The sequence below is a fragment of the Lepisma saccharinum genome, chromosome 1, assembly GCF_977018435.1.
Source record: "Lepisma saccharinum chromosome 1, izLepSacc3.1, whole genome shotgun sequence".
Taxonomy (NCBI): Eukaryota; Metazoa; Arthropoda; class Insecta; order Zygentoma; family Lepismatidae; genus Lepisma; species Lepisma saccharinum.
Genome location: NC_139229.1, coordinates 202,973,554 through 202,994,096, shown reverse-complemented (window position 1 = coordinate 202,994,096; position 20,543 = coordinate 202,973,554). Strand labels below are relative to the sequence as shown.

Genomic DNA, 20,543 nt, shown 5'->3' with positions numbered 1-20,543 from the left:
CCAAAACATAATTATTAACAAATAGAAATGCAACAAGCCATATCAGTTACCTTCTCCTTACCCCCACAATTGAAAGTCTGTCTTCCACAAATGATATTGCTATTCTCCTCTGAAACCAGATTTATCTTTTCAGGGTGACAGCGGAGGCCCGGTTGTAGCAGAAGTAGACAAAGGTAGAAAAGAGCAGATAGGTAAGGCTCAATAGTAAATAGTTATGAATTATTATCTTCTATTTGTAATGGACATGAAGATTTAACTGCATTGTGGCAGTTGTCTTGGAACGGCATTTTATTTATAATAAGTGTTACTTAAATTATTTTTATACGTAGCTCTTATATGCAAATTTAAAATTTAAAATCAAACTAATTGAAGTTTTTCTGAACAGTTTAAAATAACCATTTCAGTTGGAAAATCTCATTTTAAAATCAACAATAACGAAAGACAGATTGTTCAAAATTGCGGAATACTTTCATTTGTTATTGTTGGTACGGGTGAATACAGCAACATATTTGAATCTTGTTCTGTCTGAATAAGAGCTTACCAAGGAAGTCATGAAGTCATTTTTTTTATACAGTAGAGTCCCAATAATTCGAGGTGGACGGGTCGTAGACTACCTCGAACAAACAACGAAAAACAACATCTGACTGTACGGAATAGCCTAGGGAAAATCGAAAGAGGCGAAGGATAGTAAGAAATGGGATACACGATATTTTTATGAACGTTGTACTTTGTAATCCTCTGCCCACAATATAAGTTGGTACATTGTGTGACATAATGTCTCAAGCTGATTGGCTGGCATGTTCGGAGCCTCAAAGACGAGACGGGCATACTTTGTCTTGAGGCAACTGTCACGGGGAAACAGGCAAGTTTAGTAAAGCCCCGGTTAAAAACGTGTATAGTGACTGTGGTGATATGATGGAGAATTTGTGTAGATTGAGTTTCCTATAAATTCTATCAGTTTATTAATTTGTTCTAGATTAGATTCCTTTCATTATTCTATGTTTTTACTAATTTTAATTTTGTTTAGAATTCTCGGTCGTATGGCCGCTCTCACTATGCACAAATTGCCCATAAGTTTATTAAATTAACATACAGGGGATTAAACTGTGTAATGAATTGTTTATAAGGAACAGGTTTCCCATGGAATTGAGTGTTGTAAAATAGTTAATATTGTTGGTTGCTAATTTCAAGGTTTGTTGGAGATTTATCTATAAAACTAACCACGTTTATTCTTTTTATATATATTTTTATATTTGGATATAGCTTCAATTGTTTAATATCAAATGCCTTAAGAAACCTGCACTCCCATTGGTTAATTCATTCTGAGCGCGGTGTCTTGTTACGGCCATATCTTTGCACTCCGCAGTTTCAGTGTTCGTGGAGAAGCCACTCGGGCAACAGGCAGAAATCGTCGCGTACAATTATGGATACCGTAAGCCTAACGTGGATACGTTTCATTAGTGGCGTGTTATTGTAACACCAGCTGCAAACCTCGTGAAAACAGTTTTCCTTAGGCAGGAGTGCAGGGAAGTGTAATAAGTGTTATGTGTATCCTGTGTTTTCTTTGTAACTCCCAAGAAGATCGCGGTGAACTTAGCCCTATAGTTATATAATCCATTCCAGAGGGATCCTACCGGTCCGGATCATCGTATATTTTTGGTCCTACCGGGCAGGATTCAGCAGTCATTTATGGTCCTCAGCGGACCATATTCCACAGTCCTTAATTATTTGTTAAAATAAAAATGAAAAGATCAAATTTCCCGATTTTGTATTTCAAACTTAATTTGCTACAATACTGGACTCTGGCCAATTTCACTGTCACTCTGTTCAGTAGATCCTGCTTCGAGCAGTCGATAGAGAACGTGTCACAACTCTGAGATATGGTCTCTCTTTACTTCAAAGTTACAATTCAGTAAAGTTATTATAATGGCGTTAGGAAAAAAACAACAACAAAAAAAACAACAGGTAAACAATATTGTTCTGGAACTTTAAAGAAATTGTTAAGTGTCTTCTGAATCGTTACCAAGCAGCAAGTCACGCCGTCGTCTGACTAACAGATTGTCGGTAGGTGTTTGCCTCTGCCTGTTGTTCCACTTAACGCAATGCCGCCTCCATCGCCATGAAGTTTTTGTTGAACGGAACATCGAATTATTGAGACTCTACTATGAACACAATTTTCCCCTACAAACCTTATTAAATACTTTTGCACTTAATAATTTTTCATAATTTAATCTGTGAAAACTGTTCACATAATTTGGTACTAATTTAATTATATTACCAAATAAGAAATTTTAAAAGTTCCCGCTTTATTTTACAGGTATTGTTTCTTGGGGTAAAAGTTGTGCACATCCAGACTATCCTGGAGTTTATACGAACGTTTCATACTACTTGCAGTGGATTTTAGAAAAGACTCAAGATGGATTCTATTGTAATGCATGAAATTGTGACGCGATTGAGGAATTACAATTGTTATTACTCGAAATTTGATCTGTACATTTCCTTTGTATTTCTTATTTTCGGTATTATATACCACTTATTAGAGCTGTCTACAATTGAGAATTATAGTGCAGAAAACAAAAAAAATGCATGAAATTATATATATTGGATTTCAACATCCTTTATTTTAAACTGTTTCAACCATCTTGGATCAGAATTGATAACATTCTTTGCTTATTTTTTTTAAAAAAAAATAAATTGGTAAATTTTTATATGAGTTCTGCATTTATTGTGGGATAAGTTTCATGCAGTAGCGTGCCGAGAAATTTCGTTATGAGCGTTCGGAGACTTTTTTCGTCCTCTCATGTAAAATACTTCTTGAAGCTTTCCTTACGGTGAAGGGAAAACGACGAGGTTATTTTCGAATAGGCTTCCGAGCTTTCGAGAGCTAAGGTCTCTCTCATCTTCATTTCAATTCTTGGAGTGACTTTAGCTCTCAAACGTTCGGAAGCCTATCCCGAACTGACCTGGCTGTTAGCTCAAGAGGATTTATTTAAAAGGATATTTAGGCTAAAACGGGTGTTCCTGTGGCCGCGGTGGCTCAGTCGGTAACGCGCCTGACTACCATGCTCAAGGTCCCGGGTTCGATCCCCGGCCGGTTCAAATCCGGGAACTTTTCTAACGGTGAAAGCGGCCCCGGCGCCCACCCAGCGTCGAATAACATGGGTACCTGGGGGAAACCCTGGGGGGTAAAGGCGGTCAGGGGCGTGATGCTGATCACATCACCCCCAGTCACGACCGGATCAAGAAAGTGTGGGGCGTTACCCCCACACCTCCTATACGCCTTCATGGCGTGGTGCTATGCACAGGGGAACATTTTACCTTTACCTTAACGGGTGTTCCTAGCCATGTCGCTGGTGGTACATGTGTCATTTCTTTACTACATTTAGTGTTCATCCTCTTTACGATTCAGCATTGATTGTTATTTCGTGCATGAAGCATTTCCATTTGTATATTAACTTTTGTCGCTTATGTATCTCTTTAGGTTAATCGCGAAGAGGATGTTGGTGATTATTAGCTATATATATAATCGCACCAATGCGAAAACCACGAGCCTCCCCAATGGCGCAGTGGCAGCGTCGTTGCCTTGTAATCAAGGGGTCCCGGGTTCTATACCTGGTGGAGGCACATAGTGGTTCGGATTCCACTATAAACTGTAGGTCCAGTCCCGATTAGCCTCACTGTGGACTTAAAAACACCAAATCAACCAGCCAAAACCACGATTGTGTCAATTTTGACTTTATCACCCAGTGAAGTTTCTGACTACTTTTTGTTGATAGATTCCCACGCTAACTTATATAACCTAATAAACAGACATAAGAAGGTACACATTTTACCGATGACAACATTTATCCAAATGTAAAATTTAGTTTTCCCCAGGAAATCGAACATTAAAATGCCTTCATCTAAAAATTAAGGTTTAGCACATTCGTGGTTTTGGCATTGGTGCAACGATTACACAGATGAAACATTTTATGGCCTTTCTACGAACCTTCCGCTAAACACATGTTCTTCATATAATAATTTTCCAGTGTATGTAAAAGTAACTTAACGTTACTTACGAGATTTGTACGTAACTGAAGCCATAGCTGGATTACTAAAGCTACCCCAACTATGAAATAATATAATATTTACCTATAAAAACCTACGAAAATATCATCGACTATCTTTCAGATTTGGCACGAATTTCCATTTCGTCCTTGCCTAAGTGAATAGATTTGTTGTGGAGAGAGACAGGCTCTAGATATCTGCAGTCTGCAATATTGAGTATTTTTAGTTTTATAACCTTTGATGCAAGGCAACGAGAAGTAAATATAATCGGGACACTCCATTGTTTTTAATCACTGTCCCGACTTTTTTTTGAACTGCAGTGGTATTGCGAAAACGTCTCTATGAACGACAGTGTAGCTGATTGTCGGGTCAGGGCGGGAGGGAGGGGGGCTGTCTAACTACAAGTTGAATTGTTTCCCTTTACTTCGGGTCATAATATTGCAACTCTACAATTCTACATTTAGCTCTAGCTGCAATACTACCACAGCATTGCTGGTCCAATCTAATACTTCGCCGACCACCATAGCAAGCTACGACGCCAGGTGTCCCGGGTTCGAACCCCGGTCTGGGAATGGGTGTTCTTTGTGAGTGTTCATCACATCATCGTCGCGATCAGCCAAAAGTGGCAGAAAAGTTACGTAAATTAACCCAACTCAATCAGGCCAACAGCTATTTTGGCCCTTGTCCTTGTTCCACATTTTCAGATTTGGTCCACCCTTCCTCAAAAAAATTCTGGGCACGGGCCTGAGCTAGGCCGACTTCTTTTCCATCCCCTGTTGCATATGAGAGAGAGGGAGAGGGAGAGACAACATTGGTCCATCATCTAACAAAAGGGGGAAGGATGAAAAAGAGTGGAAAATTGGCTAGCCCAGGAAACACGTCTCTTGCAAAGTTCGATTAAGTTTCAACGCGGATGCAAGGGCATTCGGCACATGCGCAAAAACCTCGTCCAACATTTTCCCGCTTCTTCGCGTGACCGGCAAAAGCCCGCTTTGCAGTCGGAACTTCGGTCGCGTTCCGTTCACACGTTTCGACGAGGGTTCGCGTTACTCGCTGCGGAAGTTTGATTTCAGTGTTAAAGTGTGTGATTACGAAAGGAAGAATGAAGATTACTGGGAAGTGTGACTTGAAAGAAATGTCTTCAAGAAGAAGAATAAAAGTGAACCGTGTTTGGAATCTAGTATCAAATCACTGAGATTGTCCCCACATAATTACACGTTACTCCTTTTCTGCATTTATACAGTATAATTACTATAATAGAATCGCATGGCATCTAGCTTCAAAAGCATTTGTTCAATTAAAAGGAATCAAAAGCATGTTTAAGAATCCTGTTTCGTTTTGTATAGGCTCGCTCCTAAATACAAGTTATCACTGCTCTGAAAATGAAAGATGATATCGACTGAGACTTTAAACTACACTGTACACTTGTCAACAAACTTCTACTCTCTTGAAACGCACTCAATTCTGAAGTTGTACTCTCTTTCCTTGGTGTATGTTTTCCGATGAGCTGTACTTGTTAAAGCACATCCATCTATTTACTTAAACTGAAGAAATCAAACAATTCCTCCATCACTCTTGATATAATCGTTGTTGTGCCCAAAGATAAAACAAATCCAAAGGAAGTTTCACACATCAATTTCCTTTGCTGAAGCTGATTCATCGAAACTTGGTTTTCTCCAAGTCCAGTAAGTTCTGTTCCGAAATGTTTTTCTGATTGAGGTTTTGTAGATCGATGGAAGAAAGTTGAACTCCTTTCAAGTTAATTTTATTGTTTCTCTCTTCTTGCTTACGCGACGGAAAGTAGTTCCGCTTAAATCATTTCGCCTACCTCGATTCTTCTTCACATTCTATCACTTAGTCAATGTTTCACTTGCCAGAATTTATTACACAATGCTCTTGGAACATAGTAAATAAACTGCACTTTACAATTTTAGTGTTGGCAATCTTTGACACGTATACAAAGGTACATTATGGTTCCTCACCTTGGTAGTACCTGATTACATTCTGTCCCTTCTTCTGATAACTGTCTGTACGTTGTTTAAAAAGTTGCAGTTACACTTTTAGAAAGTGACAGTATAGGAAGCAGGTGAAATTCATCTTGGCGATGAGTACTTTATATCTAATCGCTCCTTGAGTTCAGATCATTGAAGATGTACGCTGCGATCTGTGATGAAGAAACTCTTGCGCTTTCCCAAGTGCAAAAGCACACTGCCGAAGAAGAATCGTGTCATGGAACCAGGGAAGACCTTTAAGTTGACGTGAAGGCTACCTAAAGAGTATTGCCATGGGTCGCGGCTGCTCCGTGGCCCCCACTTCTCCTGGTTGTTGCACCCTTCTGCACCTCACGGAAGACAACGCGCGATTTGTACTGCTCGCGATTGTGATGGTGTTGTACATGCTCGCCGGTGCCGTGCTATTCCAGTACCTGGAGGAAGAGTCGGAGCTCCAAAGATCCAGTGAATTCTGGAGGATATACGAGGAGTTCCAGCTCCTCCTGGAGAATGGAAGCGTCGACCTTCCGCACGTCCACCAGTTGCTGTATGCCTACGGGAATGCCACCGCGGATGGGATAATTCACAAGAGGAGACGGTGGGACTTCCCCGGGAGTTTCCACTTTGTTGGGACAATAGTTTCAACGATAGGTAAGTCCTTGATTACTCAGTTTCTTCATAACTATACTACGTCCCAGGAGTCTGTGGAGCAACGCCGCGCATAACGGTAGAAAAGGGAAGAAAGCGAGTGGGTGGAGCAAAGCAATGCGCAATGCTACAAGCTGCTGGCAGCTCCATGCAATTCTTATTCCCTTTCGATCCACTGCTTGCGCAGATAACTTGTTTTCGTTTGCTTGCTGCACAGACTCCCGGGACAGAGTATTCACCTCTGTACAATCTAGCATTAAAATGTCTGAATGTTAGTGAATTGTAATAGCGACCACAAAACAAGGCGGAAGGGTAGAAGTGCGTTGTTGCCACATACGGTAAGAGCAAAGCGAGCAAAGGAGAGGAAGTACAGGTTCACGTACCAGATGGGGAATATATTCACTATGCAGATTTGTCTCTTCCACGCGTCAATTTTCCCTCCCCAAAATAGCTTGTTGTCATCCCTTAAGGCGAGGAGGGACAATTTCCCCTAGGTCTTTCTCGCTGGGGCAACTGCCGATCACTGTTGCCAACTTCGCTCTTTTGGAGCCAGATCTGGCTCTTTCGTGTACTCGTTTGACTGTGAACTGTGGCACCCGCCCTCTGGACCACCATGGTGTCACCACCACTGCCTCCGGCCCATAAAGACCACCTTTGCCATGAGTGTACATTTTGCCGTGACGTGATATTCTGTGATAGACGGCGTCACTCACTCCCTTTTCCTCCCCAGGTATTTTTATACAGGGTGCTCGAAAATTCCCCTTACAAACTCCTAGGGCAAGTAGAGGGGACTGAGTAGACAATATTTGGAATAGGAACCCATTTCAGGAAACGTACCGTTTCCGTGCTACAACCGTGACAATGTGTCGGATGTGCCTGTGTTGGTATGCAACCGGGTAGGCAGTACATGACGTCAGAAGATCACCTGATGACCTAAAGTGTAATCATTTATTACAACCATGTTAAATGAGGTATTACGTAAGGTACAGAAGTGAATGACGTGTGACTCAGTCCATAATACAAACAAATTTATTTGGTAACAATGCCAAGGGAACAAAAGAGAAACGTACTACTGTATTCAATGATCAACACTTGTGTCGACAGTGGAACGCAACAATTTGCAGACGTCACGTGCCATCAGGTGATCTTCTGACGTCATGTACTGCCTACCTGGTTGCATACCAACACAGGCACATCAAACACATTGTCATGATTGTAGCACGGAAACGGAACGTTTCCGGACATGGGTTCCTATTCCAAATATTGTCTACTCAGTCCCCTCTACTAGCCCTAGGAGTTTATAAGGGGAATTTCCGAGCACCCTGTATATATAGTGCTGTGGCGAAGGTGAAGATGACAATATTATTATCCGGGAATCCTTTATTTTCGATTTCATATGAACATCATTGGATTATTGAGATGGGTGATGCCGCCAAATCTAGGCGGTGAAAACTAAGAATAAATTGTCATCACTTAAAGCTAACGGTAATAGCAGCACCCCCACCCCTCTGACACCTACAATTACCCTAGGAGGAACTTTATGCAGTAGCTCCTTGAAAGTCACCTTTAGCTCTATTAATGGTGAAATGTAGCTCTTTTATGCACATTAGGTTTGGCAACACTGTCAGGATGGCCGTATGAGGCAAGGCGAAATGCATTACATTTATGGGACCATTTTTTTATTCCTTCTCTCGGGAATATCAAACATCCAATGATGTAGAAAAGTACATGGACGGAAAAAGGACACGTTGAACTATGTCATGGTAGTAGGAAAAGTCGAAACTCCCATTTGATTAGCCGTAACTTGAAGTTCAGGTTGATTTCCCATAAGGAATACATGGGATTTTGTAAATACTTATTAATCATATTTCCCAAACATCGTGTCTAGCTTACATGGAGAGAAATTCATACTCTCTTGCATAATAAACCCTTTTTTAAATATCAGTGCCCGATACGACGATATTAAAATAAATGCACAACTAGTGCGTAATTGCCCCTCCTCGCCTTAAGCCTGGTTTACATTGGTCGAGTAGACGGGAGAGTAGCTGGAGCGAGTAAGGTAAAGCGAGCTATTCTCCCCGTGTAAACAACTGGGGAGAGCACTGGAGCCAGTACTCGCTCCAGTAGTCAGGACAGTCGAGTGGCTCCCCACGGAGGACAGCGACTCGACCGAGTAAACGCTTTCTGAGGACAGTCTGTGTTGTGTTGTGTCTGTGAGAGTCCATGGAATTTGTCTCGATTATAGGAACAAACAAAATAAACTACGGGTGTATGAAGTTGAAGAGATGAGACTTGATGTATTAGGCTTAGGAGATATAAAATTAAAAATAAGGAATTTACGTTCAACCAAGAATGATCGAAAATAGAAAAATCAAAGAAATTAGTTTTTTCTCCAGACATGTCCTTGTGTATTACGTATTGTATTCATTTGTCGTGGAAAAAAAGTGTGTAAATAGTTTCAGAAAGTTTGTTTTAAATCGCCAACGACGTCCATGGGTTAATTCTGTCAAAATAGCACCAAACAGCTGCAGCTACTATCCCACTTTGCTGGAGTCGAGTAGAAAGTGTGTAAACAGCTACTCGCCATAGAAGGGTCGAGTCGAGCAGACAGGCCAGTAACTCGTCCCATAACTCTCCCGCTCACTCTACCAATGTAAACCAGCCTTTAGCATTCCGACAAACATTGACTTTCATTTTGTACAGCATATACGTGTTACTGGGGGGAAGTCAGTAAATTGGTCAGAAACTGATATGGGATAGCTGAAAATAGTCGTTAGTAGTTTCTGAAGGGGTCAAACGATGTCAGCACAATCTAACTTGATGGAATTAGGATGTTCTCTGGTTTAGCCTGCAGCATAATGCATGATGGTTCGAATTTCCGAAAAGTGTGCGCATGATGACGCAAACATTTCGCGGATGATGAAGATGTTGAATGTGAGGTGCAACTTTTATACAGCAGCTTTTGGGGGACTGATAAAGCAATGGGATGTGATTGATGTTGGTGGAGATTATGTTGGAAAAATAAAAACTGTTTTCAAGTCAGTATCTCACTTAGTATTTTTTTTTTAAATATACGTTTGTGACCTACTTACTGATTTACCTATGTAAGTACAAATACGGTCTGCAAAACGAGAACATTCATGATCCGATTATGAATCGACGCTGTGGCAACAGCGCAAATTCGGTTAGGAGCCTTATTTCTTGTCTCAGAGTGTAGAATGCACAAACCTTGGGTGATGCTGTGCATATACGGGTACGAAAGCTCGAACCAAGCATCATAAATATATGGCTACTTGTGTGATGATCAACATTAGATCCGTCCCTATTAATGTCCCATGCGTTGATATAATTATGTACATAAACTTGTTATAATCTGGAGTGAAAATAAGACAATTAGCAGCAATTACCAATCGCTAAAATTACACAAGAATTTAACAAAATAAATAGATGAAATAAATGCATTTAGCACGTTGTTAGTCAGCGTTAGATTAGCCACAGCCGACTTCCGTGGCGTAGTAGTTAGCACAGCGCCACAGATCCCGGGTCTGGGCATGGGTGTTCTTTGTGAAAGTCTCTTCATCAATTTCATCCCATCATCATTCATCCTCTTCGTCGTGATTAGACAAAAGTGGCAGAAAATCGACCCTAAACTACAATAATCAAATCAAATTAACCACAACATAACCACTCTTACATGTATAATAATACTAATATAAAACAATGTAAATATAAGTGACCCATAGTTATTGACGAAAGTCTTCAGTGGTGGAGAAACCTCTAAAGGGTCACCAGAAATTTTCTAAAGCTACTATTCGACTCGCACTATGAGATTTCATGTGATGACATGTGTAAGATTTTTACGCAATGTTAGCCTGTTAAAATGTTGAGGCACACACTTTTTTATCATTAAAATTCAAGAAAGCATTATTTTATTGAACCTCTGCTTCCTTTTTTGATTATATACGTGTAATTATTTATTAATTATAAACATTACAAAAATTACCATTATAACCAACCAATTTTACACTTTCACTGGTATGAGTGAGTACTCCTCTGTGGCCGTGCGGTCTAAGCAGCTATGTTTAGGATTCCGAATGCGGGACGGCATGGGTTCGAGTCCGCCTGAGTTCAGTCTCTGGATTTTCGGCCTGTGTATAGGACCGGTGGCAACCCACCATCGTGAGGAAATTGGGGAGCTACGAGTGAGTAGCGTAACCAGGTCTCGGGTATCTCCTATAACGGCTGAGGGTTCGACGTGCTGACCCCACGTCACCCCATTACTGGCTGAAGATCTGCACACCTCTGGGTAGGACTGTGGGAGGGAGACTGGCAGTCGAGATAGGCCAAAGCCCTTCCAGGGCTCTCGAGCAACGGGTTATTATTATTACTAGCATGCGTGTCGCGAATGACGTGCATTCAAAGATGGCGCCTCATAGGTCCACCTAGTGCATTTTGCCTCCCATTTACATTACATTTGCCTTTTTATGGACAAAAGTAATACAGAAATATTGTGAACAGCCTGGGGAACAATGTAATTTGTTTTCATTTTTCATAAAAATTTTCAGTTAAAAAAATCGAAAAAATAGAAGTTTTGCCCCTAACAACCCGCTCTTCCCCTTCTCGCTTGGGTAAGCTAGGGTTAACTGGCCTTTCAAAAGAGATGTCACTTGACCCCTATGACCATTTGAAATTTGAGTTTGTTCGGAACTTTAGTTGCATTATTTTAGCACAGTGACCCAGTGGACGTTCATAGTAGTTAAGATCCCACTTTAAACTGTAGGTACAGTCCCAATTAGCTTTTCTGTGCATAAAGTGGACAAATCAAACAATTTTAGCACAGTGGGTTCATGTGTGTTACGTTTCCAGAAACAAGCTGGAAGAATAATCATGCAGGAACAGTAGATTTTAACATCAACGTACGGTTGGTTCCGTTTCGTTAATACAACAATGATACCTCCAAAGATTATACCGCCAGTGTTATTGTATAAGGGCAACTTTCCACTTCTTCGGGTATGCGTTCGAAACATTCGTCATACAGAGAGAATTTTGGCGCATGGTGCCCTACACAAGGGAGCCAGGTATTCTAATGTTTAATTTAGATCCTCCCCTGCATTCGGAGCGTCTCCCGTGGGCAAACATGTTTCCTCGCTGCAAACATGTTTCCTGCCAATATTAACTTGCGTCAAACGTGGAATTCGCAACCAGGCCTAATTCAATGAAATAACATCAATACCACAAAGGGAGAAGGCAGCAGCTGGCAACCAACCCTATTCACTTCCGAACCGTAGGGGAGTCGTAGGGGAGGGTACTAAAGAGAAAATGCTTCAAAGAATATTAATTATACGTCACTGCAGTTTGACTTTCTCTTCAGCATCTAAAACTCGGTTAATGAAATACGCTGGCTGCATTGGATGTTTATGCCAATTACCCCAATGTGATATTCAAGACTATACACTCGCTACATACTATAACTTTAATGTGCTACTGCACACTTCTTTGAAGAAAGACTACTAGGGAATACGTGGATCAGTGGGGAGATTAGGGCGGGGGGCGAGGGAGGAGGTTGCTCGCCACTTTTTGCCAGTTTTGCCGGCTATACTGCACAATCGACCCTTGTGTTTTACCACTTTGGTGTAAAAATAAAATAGTACTTAATTCGAGATTAGATTTGTCACTGTGCAGTTTTCAATTAGATGTTCCTATTCTGAAAATAATAAAACAATACATCACTTACCATAGCTTCTTTCCTGTATCCATTCATGTTGTAAACACACAGTATTGCCCGGTCGAACTTTGATTTTTAACGTGGATGTAGATGCTAATTTCCACAAGGATTCAACTTTCTCTATTACGTGTTTTCATCCGTATTTATGGTTTTCATTTTATTTTTGAATATTGAAGTTTCTATTTTTTAATAGCTGTAAAATATTTTCGTTATTTTAAATTGTTTTCCTTCAATTTGTTTGGGAAATATATGGTTTTTGGTTATTTTATTGTTCAAGCTTGTCTGATCGTTGTGCGATAAGGGAGACCCTGACTTCACTTGTCTTCTTAATCGCACAACGTGAGGACAACCTTGGGTTGTGTAGTTTCTTGAGGAATGCCTACGTTGTTAGGTTTGGCTCTCTTAGCATAAATACGCCGTAAATGTGTTATTTATGCTAGGATAACTAAACCCAACAACCCTTATATAAAAAAAAATTAGGCATTTAACTTATATCTTCACGCAAATTAGGCTTATTATATTTCATTTTTAATGGAGATTCCTCAAACTAAAAGCTATGTTTTCTTCCACTTGCAATTGTTTCCTCACCATAAATCCTACATTTCTGGAATCCTTTATTCATACACTTTCCAACGATGTATCATACATATTTGTATTAGGAAGAATCGATTCGACATCCTTACCCTTTTGCCTCCGCACTACGCTAAACCTTATCTACCAAGGGAAAGTACGCTGTCCTTAACCCCCCTAGTTTTATCACCTCCCCCTCCCAGTTTCGGAACCCAACCGCCGCCACTGCGTGGAATCTATTCTACGTAATTTAAAAAAATAATTAAGTGACATCCTCCCCATATTTCACCATTCAAATCAAATACGTATATGTCTTAAAGCTACCGCAAATATAAATTAAAATACTTTAAAGAGCAAGACGCTTTGAAAACAAAGTAAATCTCAGTTTTCTGACTTCCAGCTCTTAATTCATGGAATAACTGTACAGATGTCGTGCCTAAGAGTAAAGGAAATATTTATTGGAAATATATTGATTGAATATAATAAATTAATACTGTATGTTTTTCATTGAGAGATTAAGTTCTGCTCCATAAGTAATTATGGTTTGTCGAATGTTCGTGAAAAAATTAAAGTATAAAGTAGATCTCTGTTAAAGCTGACTTCAGATAGTAGACTAAGGATGGTGTATTTGTTTGATTGTTTGATTTGGTGTTTTAAGTCCACTTTATGCACAGTAAGGCTAATCGGGACTGGACCTACAGTTTAAAGTGGGATCTGAACCACTATGTACCTCCACCGGGTATCGAACCCGGGACCCCTTGATTACAAGGCGAAGACGCTACCACTGCGCCATCGGGGAGGCCCTATGGTGGTGTATTAAAGTTGGCAATGTGCCATTCAGATAAATTTGTGAGAAATGCCATAGGAGAGTCAACAGTTAGTTGCTTCGAGTAATTATGTAAATAAACCTTTATCTTATATAACAGGATATGTTTTGTAACAATGTAATCGCTATAAAGTAAAGAGTCCGTGCCTACATTAGTAACTGTATGAGTTTAGTACGAAAAAAATGTCGCTTTCCGACAAAAAAAAAAAATGTTTTTGCAACCCTGAACGTGTGTCGCGTGGCTACATCCATACAGACAGTGTGGTACAGTGGGATCCATGAGTATTACCGTACAAATTGTCCATTACCATGTTCGTTCACTTTATTTGACCCAATAATAGCTTCAAGAATTAAAAGGAAACTCAAAACAAGCTGTTGACAAGTTCTGCACCAGCATACATACAAAATCCATCGCTTAAAAACACTAGGAATAAAAAGAAAAATTACTGATATAGTCATGGACAATTTGCACAGTAATACTCATGGATCCCACTGTACTAGAAAATTTTCCAATTGGTGGATTTCAGCAACTACTCTTAAAACATCAAAATATTATAAATTGTATATAGTTCCCCCACTCAAGTACAAAATATTAGCAACAAAGGGGATGGGGGTGAAGTAACCAGAGGGCAGAATTGTCATTGTTCCCCCGTCAAAAAATAATAGAAAATGTCATTTTTCCAGCATCAAAACGAGGCAAAACAATACTAAAAAAAAAATGTTGGTCTTCATGTTGTTCGGCAACACCCTGTGCATAAGGATGAGTGTAAGAAAAGGGGATCAAGCGTAATAGAATTTAGATATTTGCGAAACATTTCGAATCCCAAAACCTCCAATACCCTTTCCTCTCAATCCTGTGATTTCGTGGCTTCGTTTTCCGCAAACGAAAGTAAAAGAAAGTGAGGAAAAGGGTAGTTGAGGAAAACCGTAAACAGGATGCAAAGAGATGAGAAGCCACCACTCCCCAAACGGTACTCACCGTCGCCCCGGCAACCTTTGATCTCGTTGACCTGTTCGTTCGATTGGAAAACCTTGCAATCAGATGCGCCTCATTTCCTCCGTGTTCCTCGACAAGGGAGGCCTCCGGAATCAGGGAACTACACTGTCCTTCTGGATTGCTTCACGAGGAACAACGTTCTTTCAATATTGAACGGCGAGATATGTCGCGACAGACGCCTTTTTTATGGCTGAATTTAAGATAATTTTGCTGTAGAGAAGATGACAGGGCGTGAAAAGAATATTGGTATACAGGGTTAGTCTGTAACTTCGTCTCAGACAACGCTTTGGCCTTCTCTCCAACAAATGTTAAATCTCGTTTACGCCGTTGCCGATACACTTGCGTCGTCTGCCCAGTCTAGCTCGTTGCACCTTTTGACACTAAAGCTAAAGCCATGAAAACCAGGTGCCTGCAGTCTCGTATCACTCCTTGCTTTCGGTTTGAAGCCAGTGGGCGGAGCTTAAGTTTGTCTACGTAAGATGGCCGCATCTACTTCAACCAATCAAGCAATCAGACAGAAGAACATCGCATCGGCTGCTGCAAGCGCATGCGGCTGGAGGGAGCATGGAAGTGGGCTCCAACTACAAACGCAAACTCGATATTTACTTTACACTTAAATACTACAAAACAAACTATAACTAGCGTTATTTGCATATGGAATATTATTCCTGTTGCTTCTGCTAGTACAGCCGTGTGTTGAGCAGACACCATTGCTTCCTAAATCTTACTCAAAAGTACACAAAATTACATGCTTTCTTACTGCGTCTTCGAATGTTTTGGTCTGACTTCTCCGGTTCTGTCACGTGACCCGGCTTCAGAAAAAGCAAGCAGGGCTTACTCCTCCCTTTCTTACCTCCATGATGAAAACAGTCCAGTCAGGTCACACCTACATTGTTGTCAATAAGCAACAATTTCAACAGCCGAAATCAACCGCATATGTACAACGCCCGAAGTGTCGACTGAGAACTTAGAAGCAGTGTGGCAATCCTGGGTTGCCAGGGATGTGGAGGAGGCAACGGGAAGCTACGACCTTGATTGGACTGTTTTCGTGAATAAAGTAATAGGTGTCGTGTAGTTGTATCTCGGTGTCAGGCTCGTGAAAGGAAATGACTTTCAACCAAGAAGACGAATAGTGGTGTTCAACCTCAGAAGATTCAGCAAATGCCTGTCTGCTGCTAAGATTAGTTAGCACACACCATGTGCCATACACCACACATTACACCGCTCCAAATTGAGTGTAAACGGTGCAGACACCAAATACACTACTTGACACCAAATCAACGAAGTAGACCAGTCGGTGTTTAGCCGTGCAACCAACTAGATGTCTGAGTGCAGAGAGAGTCAAAAGGTGGAGCGAACTAAACGGAGCTATATTTGCATATAGAAGTCGTGTCCGTAACACCAGAGGGGTGGAGCAATCTTAGGTTTCTGGGTTATGGCCATTGCCCCGACGACGTGGTCGTGTTTTGGATTTCAGCTACCCTTTTGCTTTTCTGTGTATACTAACACACAGCTACTCTATCTGGGTCTCACTTATCGCACAACACTTGAGCAACCTTGTGTTCTGACGTCACAGGATAAGGCTTTTTAATTTTAGGCTAAATGCCTACGTTGTTAGGTTAGGCTAGCTATGTTTAGTTTTCTTAGCCTAAATAATAATTTTTCATTTTATTTATGCTAATGGAACCTAACCTAACCTCGTAGACATTCCTCGTCTGACGTCAGAACACAAAGTAGCAAAACTGTTGTGCGGAGAGGAAGACCCACTCTATCTTACCTTGTGCTTACCTGCTGCGTTCATCTGTGTTGGGAAGACAACAGAGTTGTGCCTCCTACCCTACAATTGTTTCTGAATGGTTAATAATGCATAACTTACCAATGTCGAATCGCTAAAATGCAAAGGGACGAGTAGGGTTATGATTTGAACATTTGTGTGCCTCCCCGATGGCGCAGTGGTAGCGTCGTCGCCTTGTAATCAAGGGGTCCCGAGTTCGATACCCGGTAGAGGCACATAGTGGTTCGGATCCCACTTTAAACAGTAGGTCCTGTCCCGATTAGCCTTACTGTGCATAAAGTGGACTTAAAACGCCAACTCAATCAATCAATCAATTGAACATTTGTGGTGCCCTACTAGGCAAGGCGGCGCATAACGGCAGAGAAAGGGAAAAAGCGAGGGGGCGGGGCAAAGCAGTGCGCGCTGCTGAAAACGGCTGGTAGATGTAGCAGCTTTTCTCCTTCGTGCAATCACTTTACTTCTCACCCTGTGAGCCCCTCATAGTCACCAGGAACTATGTTTGTTCAGCTGTGATTTGAAATATATTCATTGTTGACTTGTTATAGAGCATCACAATTATGAAGAGGTCCTTGGCAACCACATGTCCCTTCGGCGCTGCCAATTCTCGTAAGGATACCTACGTGGACATGTGGTGCCTACGCGCCTCATCACAATTGCGAGGGAGGTAAGGTCCGAGTTTCTTTAAGTTTGTCCGGATCTATAGGCCTATTATTCAAACTGAAGAGATTTTATTCTTGAATAGTTGTGGATATTCTTATCCAATATCGTATCAGTATATCGTAAACTTGAATGGACATTTAGGGCCTCCCCGATGGCGCAGTGGTAGCGTCGTCACCTTGTAATCAAGGAGTCCCGGATTTGTAACCCGGTGGAGGAACATGTGGTTCGGATCCAACTTTAAACTGGAAGTACAGTCCCGATTACTGTGCATAAAGTGGACTTAAAACACCAAAACAATGAATCACGAAATTAATTGAATGGAAATTTGCAAATACGACACTAAATATTATTTTATTATTTATTGCGAAGTAGTAAGATTTGGAAATTTCCCCAACTCACATTTTAAGGGAAATCCATCAAAAATTATTTGAGTAATCATGGTGACAGGTAAAGTATTTTCATTGTTATTATTTAGGGTCGCTATCCTGTAACTTCTGACGATGACGATGAGTGATGATATTAAAATTCATGAAGGGACACTCACAAAGAACTTTTTATACCCAGGGTGACATTCGAACCCGAGACCGGTAACGTTTAGGGCGTGTGCTACCACTCCCATTATTATTATTATTATTATTATTATTATTATTATTAATAATAATATTATTAATATTAATCATCATTATTATTAATAATATTATTATTAAATAATTATTATTAAAAAGGAAAACCGCTAGGCGATATTTTCCCCCTTCTTGGGGACGAATTCAATGTGATCCAACGCACATTGATTGTGAGAAATCCCATTAGTTCTTCCTATGGGCCTCCCTGATGGTGTAGTAGTAACGTTGTCACTATGTAACCATTGGATCCTGGGTTCGATACCCAGTTGATGCACATAGTGGTTCGGATCCCACTTGAGATAAACAGTAGGTCCAGTCCCGATTAACCATACTGCGCATAAAGTGGACTTAAAACACAAAAACTCAATACTCAACAAAAATCAATTTGTTCCCATGGCAACTATGCAAGCATATTACTCGTAGAAATACAGTGCACGAGATAAAGCATTACCATCCAAAGTTGCTACTATATTGTGCAACCTTATATTATTGGCTGTACAGCTACGACAAATATATTCATGGGCAAAAGAACACTAGGACTAACACATAGAAAAGAAGTCACGTGGTTTTCTTTATATTAACTTCGATCTTACAATGTATGGAGAACAGTATTAGAGCGTTGTTCTAAGGTATCAATATGGGAAAAATTAGAAAAGAACTTCCTGAAAATTAATAGGGCAGTCAAGTTGACATTCACTCAGGTCAGAAAATGGTCACCTAAATGGGCGGCTAAAATCCAAGCAATGAATTATGCAAAGTACACACACATACTATGTGCCAACCCATAACTTCCACAGGATCTTCCACACAATTTGACTTTGACGATAATGCCTTGCAAACAAACAGAGACCACTGTGCAAGCAGAAGTGGAGAAGCCATTTGCATTCTGTCTCCGCTGGTCATACGAAGCAGGATTTAAACCGCAATTTAAAGAAACACAACATCAGCATAAACTTATCTGTTAGCATTAATTTCTAGTTCAAATACGATACCGCAAATTCGCTTGTTTTACATTTACACAACATTAAAAATGTGATTCGCACGTGGGACCATTTAATCCGGTTTCAAAATTTCCTTCCGGATTCCCTCTTTGATGTTTGAAACTTAATCTCAAGCGAATGTTTGCAAATGCACAGGAAAGAGGATATGAGTTTAATAGGTACTTAAGAATGGTAAATTTGCACTGAGGAATATTCGGTCACAAATTCCATTGTCGAATAGTATCCAAGAAAACAGACTAAAGATAAAAGGAGGTCCCAACAAAATAGTCCATTCCTGGGACAGTTGTGCAACGGACATGTAGAGATGTGAGTAATTTAAACCAACATGTCGTTTAAAAATATTAGAAACTCTGAGTCAGAGTCCTAATGAAAGAACTGACACTCACTAATTGAGAAAACCCGACATGATAAGACCTTGACCATGTCTATCCAACAGAACTAGAAAAGCAAGTAAGACAATTTTTTTTGATGGGAGGGGTCGAAAATTGTTTAAAGATACCAACTTTGGAAAAAGTACAAAATATGAAGTACAAAAACGCATAACATATCGTTTTCATGTAATTGGGCGCAATAATGATTTAACTCTGTCTAAATAGTATCTACACTCTGTCTCGAGAGTTTGTTGAGTAAGGCTGGACAAGACGGTAGAGAAGGGGAGAAAGTGAGTGCGCGGAGCAAAGCAGCGCTGCTGCAAAGGGCTGGTAGCTATAGCCGCGTTTCCCCTCCATGCCACCACTTCATTGGTTGAGCCCTCTCAGGTCCTACTCACGCAGAGGACTTTTTTTCGTTTGCTTACTCAAGAGATCCTAGGGACAGAGTGTAGGTAGCTCTTCCGACAACCGCTCTGTGTGGTGCTATCTATCCGTTTCTAGAAATATAAACTTGTTTAAATGGCAAAAATGCAGTCCCCATGCGTTAGTTTCATTGCAACCGAAGTATCTCGCTTTCGATTAACGACATGGACACAAAACCTCTCACAAACCAAAATCTGAAAGGTCATACAGAGATATCCTGCTCCCTCAGCTCTTTTCCGCCTTTAAATAACATTTCAGAAATGAATTTCTGCTTCCTGAAAAAAACAGAGATTTTCATGCCACCATGTACATAGTACAGATGAAGACTAATATAAAAATTGCTCTTGGTTATTTTCATTCCACTTCTTGTATGTTTTTTTAAGGAAATGGAATTATTCTAATGTGGAACAGTGGTTGCCTTCACTTGGGTTTGTTCCTTTGTTTCTAGTCTTGATGCTCGGATTGCATGAAGCAAAGTGTAGTAATTTGTTGGTGGACAATTTGTATGCTATCTTCCACCGGGTATACAAAAGTGTCCACGACAAAGCACAACATCCGGCTCGGTGGCCAAGCGAGTCAAGTGGCCGATTTTTCCTCTCACATTGCCTGATCTAGGCAATGGCTATTCTTTGTGAATGTCCCTTGATTAACAATTTCATCTAATCATCTGTGGTGATCATCGTCACGATTCTCAAAAAGTGATAGAGAACATAAATAATCTACAAAAATAAGATTCATCTTGATTACTAACAAAACAATATGCTATATATAAATATAAAGATAATACAATAAATTCAAGTCATAGTAAAGAACCGACGCAAAATAACAAAAATAGGACATACAATACACAAACATTTTGCTACAGA

General features: G+C 40.4%; 2 protein-coding genes across 2 annotated transcripts in view; both read left to right on the top strand.

Annotated features, from left to right (window-relative positions):
* The window catches only part of LOC145991231 (coagulation factor IX-like), a 35,094-nt gene extending 32,386 nt beyond the window's left edge, over positions 1-2,708 (top strand). The window contains exons 6-7 of the mRNA XM_083127195.1: positions 134-191; positions 2,318-2,708. Coding sequence (XP_082983321.1) covers positions 134-191; positions 2,318-2,439 — 180 coding nt within the window. The 3' untranslated portion in view covers positions 2,440-2,708. The remainder of the gene's footprint in view (positions 1-133; positions 192-2,317) is intronic.
* Positions 2,709-6,331: 3,623 nt separating this feature from the next.
* LOC145988408 (potassium channel subfamily K member 13-like) overlaps positions 6,332-20,543 on the top strand; it is a 107,223-nt gene continuing 93,011 nt past the window's right edge. Inside the window, exon 1 of the mRNA XM_083123294.1 lies at positions 6,332-6,689. Coding sequence (XP_082979420.1) covers positions 6,332-6,689 — 358 coding nt within the window. The remainder of the gene's footprint in view (positions 6,690-20,543) is intronic.